This window comes from Lissotriton helveticus, chromosome 4_1 (assembly GCF_964261635.1).
Source record: "Lissotriton helveticus chromosome 4_1, aLisHel1.1, whole genome shotgun sequence".
NCBI lineage: Eukaryota > Metazoa > Chordata > Amphibia > Caudata > Salamandridae > Lissotriton > Lissotriton helveticus.
The window spans coordinates 821,170,312-821,181,044 of record NC_136063.1 but is presented as its reverse complement, the minus strand read 5'-3'; the positions used below and the strand labels follow the sequence as shown (position 1 = coordinate 821,181,044).

The following is a 10,733-nucleotide window of genomic DNA, read 5'->3' as shown; positions in this document are numbered from 1 at the left end:
GTTTGAAGTGAGTGAAAGATGTGTGAGTTAGTATGATGAATACTGGGTATGTATGATGGTATGAATGTTATGTTTGAAGCAGGTGTGTGGGACTTGATTTATTGTCTTATTAAATAATGACATGTTTGGATAACCTTGTGTATTTATAAATTGTATAAAAAAAAATTTTCATTCAAAAACAAATACAATTACTACATATTTTGTAAAAGTCGATGTGATAATTTATCTGTGCCCTTGATCTGCTCCAGAGATAGTGGATGTATTTTAGGACCCGTTGCCTGGGCCTTGTTTGAAAATACGGGACAGGTAGTTTTTTGCTTTTGGGTCGACGATGGTGGCATGGCTGGTGGTACAGCTTATCACAACTGACAGAAAGAGACTTCAAATAAAGTTAGACAAATGTAAAGTTTTATTTCACATTTAGAAACCAGGAAAGTCTCCAAAAGCTTGTACAAATAAAATACAAAAAATAAATGTACAATAACAAAGCTACTGCATTTAAATACAAGGTAAGAAACGCAGTTGCTACCATGGAAATACATCAAGTTCAAAAAGTATAAAAGTATTTACAGCATGAAATAATACAACATGAACCTTTTTTAACACAAGTTATTCACATTTTCTACTATATTTCCATTTAGAAGAGTTTACAATTTTCTCTTTCTGTGGTTTCCATTTCTTTCAGGTGTGGAAATCGAAGTTTGCAGAAGTTGTTTCTTAACTGGGGGTGATACCCATTCTTCTGAACTAGGTGATTAAATATAAAGATGACATTATGATTCTTAATAAAGTAAAACAGGATTACAATACTTTTCGCAGTGTGCCTTCAATTAATTCCGCAAAATAAATTTTAGGACACTTTCTCTTAAAATACTTTGTAACAGAGTGATAGCAGAGCAGATAGACAATACAAAATGATGAGATAACGAGCCATAGAAAATGGTTGAAATTCAAGTAAACAGAACAAGTTTTGAAAAGTCTGTATTTTTAGCAATTATGTAACTGAAAGATGTTCTCTAGCTTCAGAAAATGCACAGAACATGTACAGCTTGTCAGTAAGTTATATCTGCTGAATAAACAAAATAGGTGCAGCAGTATGGCCTTAGAGAGAGAGAGAGAGAGAGAGAGAGAGAGAGACGCACACGCACACACATCTGTACATAACACAGTGCAGCACTGCAGTGACTTTCATTAGTATTAGTACACAAGTTACTACTTGTGTAACGATATATCTGTAAGAGACATTAGTTAGTGATAGATTCCTTACCTTAGAATATCCCCAGGCGTCAGACTGGATCCGGAAAGGTTTGCTTAGCAGTACCCCTGCGTGTCAGTAGGTGGCGTCCTGCGGCTCCGCGTCCGTCGCTGGCATCGTATGCGCCGAGATGACGTCACGGAGACTACTTAAGCGCCACCCATGCGCGCTGACGTCAGTTCAATACACGACTTTCCGCACCAGGAGCGCAGAGCCATGCAAGATACTGACCATTGGTGCATAAAACTAGGGCCCTAAAAGGGGATGACCTTAACCCTAGTAATCAGTTAGCCGAACGGGGAGGATGGGTGGGGCGGTAAGGAATCTATCACTACCTAATGTCTCTTACAGATATATCGTTACACAAGTAGTAACTTGTGCATCTGAAAGAAACACGTTAGTGATAGATTCCTTACCTTAGAATAGATACCCCAGCAATACCAACCCCGGTGGAGGGTCGGCGAACAAAATTACACTAGTATGTCCCGGAGAACAGAACGGCCAAAGAAGCCGTCTCTCCAGACTTGACTTTCAAGGCAGTAATGCTTGTTAAACGTGTGCAACGAGGTCCACGTAGCTGCATGACAAATGTCCTGCAAGGGAACGCCGCGTCGCAAGGCAGTAGTGGCTGCAGTTGCCCTGGTCGAATGGGCACGCAGTCCCACAGGAGGCTCCTTATTGGCCAAGGAGTATAATGCTTTGATGCACAGAAGGACCCACCGGGAAATGGTCCATTTGTGCACAGCCCGACCTTTTTTGGTGCCCACGTAGCCAACAAAGAGCTGATCATCCACCCGGAACTGTTGTGTACGCTGCAGATAGAATGCAAGCGCACGTTTTGGGTCCAGACGGTGGATCCTCTCCTCTTCCCTGGAAGGATGCGGAGGCGAAAAGAATGTGGGCAAAGTGATGGTCTGCCCGATGTGGAACGGCGTGACAACCTTTGGCAAGAAAGAAGGATGGGTCCTTAGAACCACCTTGTCCGGATGAACTGAAAGGAAAGGAGGTTTGGATGAAAGAGCCTGGAGGTCACTCACTCTTCTGGCAGAGGTGATAGCTACCAGGAAAGTCATCTTTAAGGTGAGAAGACGTAAGGGACAGTTATGAAGGGGCTCAAAGGGAGAACACATTAAGTAAGTCAAGACAAGATTCAAGTCCCACTGAGGCATTATGAAAGACACTGGAGGGAACGTGTGTGTAATGCCTTTGAGGAAACGGTTAACAACCAGGGACGTAAAAAGAAAAGGCTGATCAGGAAGCCTTAGAAAGGCGGAGATGGCAGAAAGATAACCGTTGATAGTGCCCAGAGCAGAGCCCTGCTGGGCCAAAGACAGAATAAACAGAAGAACCTCAGAAAGAGGGACAGAAAGGAGATCCACAGCCTTGACTGTGCACCATGCCACAAATTTGTTCCATTGGCAGGCGTATACCATTTTAGTGGAGGGATGCCTGGCTGCCAGAATGACATCCCAGACTTCGAGAAGAAGGTTGAAAGCCGTCAACTGTCGCTGCTCAATCTCCACGCATGGAGGTGGAGGCTGGACAGGTTCGGGTAAAGGACCGTCCCCTGCTGCTGCGACAGAAGATCCTCCTGAAGAGGCAGACGGATCGGGGGATCGATGCTAATACTGAATAGCTCGGGATACCATACTCTTTGAGCCCAGTCCGAAGCCACAAGAATGACTTGGGCCCGGTCGCACCTGATCTTCTTCAGCACTCTAGGCGTAAGTGGTATAGGAGGAAAGGCGTACAACAGACCGCAACTACACTCGTGACGAAAAGCGTCGCCTAGCGAGTGCGGCCCTGGAAATCCCAACGCGCAGAATTGCTGACATTGCACGTTCTCTTCGGTGGCAAATAGATCTAACCAAGGCTCTTCCCACTGTCCAAAGAGACCTTGCGCCACGTCCGAGAGAAGATGCCATTCGTGATCCATCACGGACCTGCGGCTGAGTTGGTCCGCCCTGGCGTTCAGTGAACCTGCCAGGTGTTGAACCACCAGGAAAATGCCCTGCTGTTTCAGCCATGTCCAGAGCTGCAGAGCCTCCTGACATAGGGTCCACGACCCCACCCTGCCCTGTTTGTTGCAGTACCGCATGGCGGTGGTGTCTGTGAACACCTGCATCACTTTCCCTTTGACAGAGGGAAGGAATGCCTTCAGTGCAAGTCGGATCGCCTGAAGCTCTAGAAGGTTAATATGGAGCCTGGACTCTGCAGGAGACCAGAGGCCTCTGATCTCCGCCTCTCCCATGTGCCCCCCCCCCTATCCCAGGAGCGACGCGTCCGTCACTACTGTGTGCTCCGGTTGGGTAAGGGAGAGGGATCTGCCCTGGACCCAATGCCGGTTCGTGAGCCACCACTTCAGCTGCTGCGCAGTGCCCTCCGAGATCTGTACATAATTTGACAGGTTCTCCTGATGCTGCGCCCACTGGAACTTCAGGTCCCACTGCAGAGCCAGCATATGCCATCTGGCATGAGTGACCAGCAGGATGCAGAAAGTCATGAGGCCCAGCAGCCTCAGAGTCATCCTGACCGAAACCCAGGATAGAGTCCGAAAGATCGGAATCATAGCCTGAACATCCTGGAGTCGCCGTACGGGATGATAGGTCCGAAACTGTGTTGTATCCAGAACCACTCTGACGAAGAGAAGCTTCTGAGAGTGACTCAGGTGAGACTTCGGCACGTTAATGGAGAACCCCAGCAAATGCCAGAGGTCAGCTGTAGTCTGGAGGTGGGAGACGACTGTCTGGGGCGAGCCCGCCTTCAACAACCAGTCATCGAGGTAGGGGAAGACTGACACTCCTGACCTGCGCAGATGAGCTGCGACCACCGTCATCACTTTCGTGAACACCTGAGGGGCGATGGTAAGGCCGAAGGGGAGCACGGCAACCTGAAAATGCTCCTGGCCAACTGTGAACTGCCGGTGGGCCGGCAGGACGGAGATGTGAAAATATGCGTCCTGCAAGTCCAACCCTACTATCCAGTCTCCAGGGTCGAGGGCAGCCAAGACCTGAGCCAGAGTCAGCATCTTGACCTTCTCCTTCCGGAGGAAGCGATTGACGTTCCGGAGGTCCAAGATAGGACACAGACCCCCCTTGTTCTTCTTGGGAACCAGAAAGTAGTGGGAATAACAAACACTCCCTACTTCTGGCCAAGGAACGCACTCAATGGCCCCCTTTGTTAAGAGGGTCGTGACTTCCTGCCGGAGAAGTGCCAAGCGTTCCCCCGACATGCGGTGGTACAGAGGTGGCATGGCTGGAGGGGTGGACTGAAAGGGAAGGAAGTAACCCTTGTGGATGAGCTGCAACACCCACTTGTCTGATGTGATATCGTGCTAGTGGGGGAGGTGGTGGCGGATCCTGCCACCCACCGGCGTGGGGTGCTCCACAAAGCTCGGATTAGGAAGGTTTGGAGGAAGAAACAGCGGGGGCAGAGGTGGACTGACCCCCATGCTGCATCCGAGGCCGCGCTGAGGCTGGTTCTGCACAGGCTTGCTGACGGGACGTGCCTGGGCGCCTCTGCCGTGGCCACGAAAGGAACGAAAACCAGGAGTGGCAGGGCTCTTTGCAGAAAGACCCATGGACCTGGCTGTGGCCCGCGAGTCCTTAAAACGCTCAGCCTTATCGCCAAACAGGCGAGTGCCATCAAAAGGCATGTCCATGAGCGAGTTCTGGACATCGGGCGAGAACCCAGTAGAACGCAACCAGGCGTGGCGACGCAGCGCCACAGTCGTAGAAATCGCCCTGCCCAACGAGTCAGTGGTGCCCAAATCACACCGAATGGTGAAATTAAGCCGCATCCTTACCCTTAGCAACCGCAAGGGAAAGTACAACCTGGACCTCCTCAGGACAATGAGGCAACAACTGAGCAACGGTATCCCACACCGCGTGGGAATAGCGGCCCAATAAGCAGGCGGTGTTCACCGACCGCAGCCCCAAGCTGGCTGAAGAGAACAACAGCTCATCGAACTGATCCAGCTTCTTAGAGTCCTTATCCGGCGGAGCCGTGGGAAAGGCACTCTGCGACGTCGAGGCCTGGATGACTAGACTCTCAGGTGTGGGGCGAGTGGTCAGAAAGGTGGGGTCACCAGGCGGTGGCGCCTGGCAACATTCATATCCACAGGGGCCCCTGTGGCCAGTCGCGACCAAGTGCCCAACAGGACGTCGGTGAGGGCGTCATTGAAGGGAAGCAGCAGCTCCAGCAAAGTAGACGCCGGCTGGAGCACCTCGGTGAGGAGGTTAGTTTTGAGGGTCACTGTAGGAAGATCGAGGTTGAGGGCCTCAGCATCCCTACCGAGAACCATCGTGTAGGAAGCACCCTCCTCCATCGTGGGCGGGGGGGAGGCAAACCCCGGGTCAGAAGAGACATCGAGGTTGCCTGCGTCCTCCAGATCATCCACCCAGTCCCGCTCTGAGTCACACTGCCAGGGAAGTGGGTCCTCGGACCCCTCCCAGTCCTCCTCCACCTCCACCGCAGGAGGAGCCGGTTGCAGCGGAAGAGCCGATGCCAGAGAAGGGACAAATGGCGCCGTGAACGGCGTCGGCCGGGCCAGCGCAGCATCCCAATGCGGATCCGAGGTAGGAACAAAAAGGTCCTAGAACCGGGGCAAGGGAGGGACGAACTGCACCCACTGCGGCGCTGGAAGCGGAGCCGAGGGCGGCGCTGTGGCCGGACCTGGCAGCACTGGACCTCGTGGGGCTGGGGCCGGAGCCAACGGCGCAGGATCCTGTGGTGCCAAAGCACAAGTTACTTACCGGTAACGATATATCTGTAAGAAACAGTAGTTCGTATTAGATTCCTTACCGTAGAATATCCCCAGGCGTCAGACTGGATCCGGAAACTTTTGCGTAGCAATACCCTTGCGCGTCGGTAGGCGTTGTCTGCGGCTCCACGTCCGTCGTCGGCATCGTTGGTACCGTGATGACGTCGTCGGAGTACTTAGACGCCGCCCTCGCGTGCTGACATCAGTTCTTAAACACAGCTTTTCCGCGCCAGAAACGCAGAGCCATGATAAAAACCAACACTGGTGCCATGAAACTAGGGCCCTGAAAGGGGATGACCGTAACCCTAGACATCGGTTCGCAGAACGGGGAGGATGGGTGGGGCGGTAAGGAATCTAATACCAACTACTGTTTCTTACAGATATATCGTTACCGAAGGTAAGTAACTTGTGCATCTGAAAGAAACAGGTTAGTATTAGATTCCTTACCTTAGAATAGATACCCCAGCAATACGAACCCCGGTGGTGGGTCTTCGAACCAATGGTCACACCAGAAAGTCCTGGAGAACGGAACGGCCGAAAAAGCCATCTCTCCGGACTTGACTGTCCAGGCAGTAGTGTCTTGCGAATGTGTGCAGCGAGGCCCACGTAGCTGCCTGACAGATGTCCTGCAAGGGGACTCCCCGGTCCAGGGCAGTAGTAGCCGCCGTGGCCCGAGTAGAATGGGCATGTAGCCCCACAGGAGGCTCCTTTCTAGCCAGAGAGTAACAAGCCTTGATGCACAAGACGACCCATCGAGAAATGGTCTGTTTGTGCACCGCCCGTCCCTTCTTAGCGCCCAGGTAACCAACAAAGAGTTGGTCATCCACCTGGAACTGGCGTGTACGATCGAGATAGAATGAGAGCGCACGTTTTGGATCCAGACGGTGGAGCCTCTCCCTCTTTCGAGGGATGCGGAGGCGGAAAGAAGATGGGCAAGGTGATGGACTGCCCGATGTGGTAGGCTGCGACTACCTGGGGCAGGAAAGAGGGTCGCGTCCGCAACACAACTTTGTCCGGATGGACAGAAAGGAAAGGAGGTTTAGAAGAAAGGGCCTGGAGCTCACACACTCTCCTGGCAGAGGTGATGGCAACCAGGAAAGCAGTCTTAAGAGTAAGGAGGCGAAGAGGACAGTTATGAAGTGGCTCGAAGGGAGCGCACATCAGATACGTCAGAACAAAGTTCAAGTCCCACTGAGGCATCACGAAAGGAACAGGAGGAAACATATGAGTGATGCCCTTCAAAAACCTATTTACAACTGGGGACCTGAACAAGGAAGGCTGATCAGGGAGCCTTAAGAAAGCGGAAATGGGCGAGAGGTAGCCCTTCAGAGTGCCCAGAGCAGAGCCCTGCTGGGCAAGAGAAAGAAGAAAGAGGAGAACCTCCGAAAGAGAGGCAGAAAGGGGATCCACATCCTTTGCTGTGCACCATGCCACAAATTTGTCCCACCTGCAGGCGTATACCGATTTTGTGGAGGGACGTCTGGCTGCCAGAATCACATTACAGACTTCAGGAGGCAAGTCAAAATGGCCTCAACTGCCGCCGCTCAATCTCCACGCATGTAAGTGGAGACTGGACAGGTTCGGGTGGAGGACCGTCCCTTGCTGCTGCGACAGAAGGTCCTCCTGAAGAGGCAGACGAATCGGAGGATCGACTGACATGCTGAGTAGCTCGGGATACCAGTATCTTTGTGCCCAGTCCGGAGCCACAAGGATGACTTGGGCCCAGTCGCGTCTGATCTTCTTCAGCAGTCTGGGCAGAAGTGGTATAGGCGGAAAGGCGTACAACAGACTGCAACTCCATTCGCGACGAAAAGCGTCTCCGAGCGAGTGCCGCCTTGATATTAAAAATTTTAGCCAACACCACAATCCAACCAGTGGTGACAGGAGCTTTTGAAACTAAAGTGTTAGCTTATGCCACCAGATCCTGATGTAGCTATAATTGAGATAGAGGCAATTACGCATCAATTTGGGGCCCACTAAGGCTACTCTCTTAATAAAAGCAAAACGGTCATACTATGTGCAGGAAATATACATTGTATTGATCCCAGACGGACAGAAAAGGCGACATATTTAGGGGTTCATATATCCGCGGAAACTGAGAATATCACCAAAATTAATTACGAACCTCTTATCAACTCAATTAAGCAAGATTTAACAAGAGTTAATAGCCTCCATCTTTCTATTATAGGGAGGGGGAACTATATAAAAATGAGCATCTTTCCTAAGATATTGTACTTATTCCGAGCAATCCCCTTACTAGTCGAAGACAATTTTATTAAAATCCTCGACTCCCAGATTTCTAAATTTGTCTGGCAGTATGGCAAGATTAGGAGATCCCTAAAATTCTTATCCCTTCCTTCTAATAGAGGGGGGCTCGCAATACCTCAATTATTGTTATATTTTTGGGCAGCTTATTTGCAACAACTCGCTCCAATGATAAATCCATTATGTAACAATGAAGAGGTGGGCACTCCATCAGTATACGAACTAGCCCTTGGAACCAAAGCTAGAGGATTACTTTTAAGACAACTCGAGCCCAGCTATTACAAGAAAGTTAAGTTTAAAATTGTCACTGGGGCATGGAAAGTGTGGTAAAAAAATCACAAAACACATGCAAATTCCGAAATTAAGCCGATATACCCCACTCTGGCATTCGTCTATACTTCCACAAAATGTAAACGACATGATCTCTGTTAGTTGGGACAGACGGGGAATCATCTCACTTTTCGACCTCCTAGGCATAGACAAGAAGATTAGTTTTACAACCCTTCAGAATCAGTTTAATATACCCGGGATGGATTATCTCAAATTTTATCAATTAAGATCAAGTATAAATCCCATGATACCCATTATAAGCTGGAATAGAATACCTCTAATCGAAGATATTCTTAGGCCTTCCACCAGAATTGGTACACTCTATACCACTCTCCTTGAAAAATCACCAGATGACATGGAACATACCGAAGTGTCATGGGCAAACAGACTGGATAATCCAGACATTGACATGGATAAGGTTTTGGCATTGGCTTCTCAATTGCTACTCTCCACCAATTTAAAAGCACAACTCTACAAAACAATATACAATCTTTACTATACTCCAGCAAAATTGTATACATGGGGGAAAAGAAGCAATGATCACTGTCCTAGATGTAAACGTGGACCCGCAACGCTTTTGCATATGTTTTATGACTGTGATAAACTGACACTACTGAAGAAAATGATTTGGGAATTCTGGGAGGAGGTTTTCGGGCGTGAACTGCCCGAGTCGTCCACTATTTGTATGCTTAGGTATGATTGCACGCTACATTTGAACCATAATGAGGAAGCTATTCTTTTCATCGGAGCCGCCGTATACCGTATTATACTTGCGGCACGATGGAAGGAGGATGATCCTCCGAGCTTCCAAATGTGGCTAACTCGATTTCTGGGCGATAATAATCACGAGACAGCAATTTATGCCACCAGGGGGATGAAGTCGAAAAAACAAGGGGAAAAAATCTGGTCCCCAATCATAGCCTGGAATGTCTCAGCCACTTCTAACTGAACGTTTAATATATATATATATTTTTTGATTTTGTACCGCATCTATAACAATTTATGATCCCTCAAATTAAGTTTTACAGCATTAATGTATTATGTTGTGTTTGCATCTATGTCTCATCTCTTCTTTCTACGCTTACCCTTTTCTTTCAGTTCCCCCCCTATGATTATATTATTTTCTATGAAAAACATATATTTAATTGTAATGGAGTTTTTTACAAAAAAAACCCCAAAAAAACAAAAACAAAATTCCAACGCACAGAACTGATGACAATGCGCGTTCTCTTCTGTGGCGAATATATCTAACCAAGGCTCTCCCCACTGCTGAAAGAGGCCTTGCGCCACATCCGAGTTCAGACGCCATTCGTGATCCATCATGCACCGACGGCAGAGTTCGTCCGCCCTGGCGTTCAGAGTACCTGCCAGGTGTTGAACCACCAGGGTCACGCCCTGATGTTCCAGCCACTGCCAGAGGCGCAGAGCCTCCTGGCAGAGGATCCACGACCCCACCCCGCCCTGTTTGTTGCAGTACCACATGGCGGTGGTGTTGTCCGTGAACACCTGCACTATACTCCCCCGGACATGCCTTCAGTGCAAGCCGGATCGCCCGCAGCTCCAGAAGGTTGATGTGGAGCTTGGACTCCGCCGGAGACCAGAGGCCTCTGATCTCCGCCTCTCCCATGTGGCCCCCCCAGCCCTGGAGGGACAAGTCCGTCACAACTACGTGCTCCGGTTGGAGTAGGGAGAAGGATCTGCCGCTGACCCAATCGCGGTCCGTGAGCCACCACTGCGACTGTCTCACAGTGCCCTCCGAGATCCGGACGTGGTCGGACAGGTTGCCCTGATGCTGGGCCCACTGAAATTTCAGATACCCCTGCAGAGCCCGCATCCGCCACCTGGCGTGATGCACCAGAAGGATGCAGGAGGATATCAGCCCCAGAAGCCGCAGCGTCAACCTGACCGAGACTCGGGATGAAGGCTGAAAGATCGGAATCAGAGCCTGAATATCCCAAACCCGCTGTTCGGGAGGATAAACCCGAAACTGCGCCGAGTCTAGAACCGCTCCCATGAAGAGGAGCTTCTGAGAGGGACACAGGTGTGACTTCGGCACATTGAAGGTGAACCCCAGCAGGTGCAGGAGGTCCGCCGTAGTCTGGAGCTGGCTGACGACTGTCT

General features: G+C 50.0%; 1 protein-coding gene across 1 annotated transcript in view; it reads right to left on the bottom strand.

The window, feature by feature from the left end:
- Positions 1-386: 386 nt before the first annotated feature.
- Positions 387-10,733, bottom strand: part of SMCHD1 (structural maintenance of chromosomes flexible hinge domain containing 1) — a 2,317,253-nt gene continuing 2,306,906 nt past the window's right edge. Inside the window, exon 48 of the mRNA XM_078687460.1 lies at positions 387-747. Within this exon, the coding sequence (XP_078543586.1) occupies positions 648-747 (100 nt within the window). The 3' untranslated portion in view covers positions 387-647. The remainder of the gene's footprint in view (positions 748-10,733) is intronic.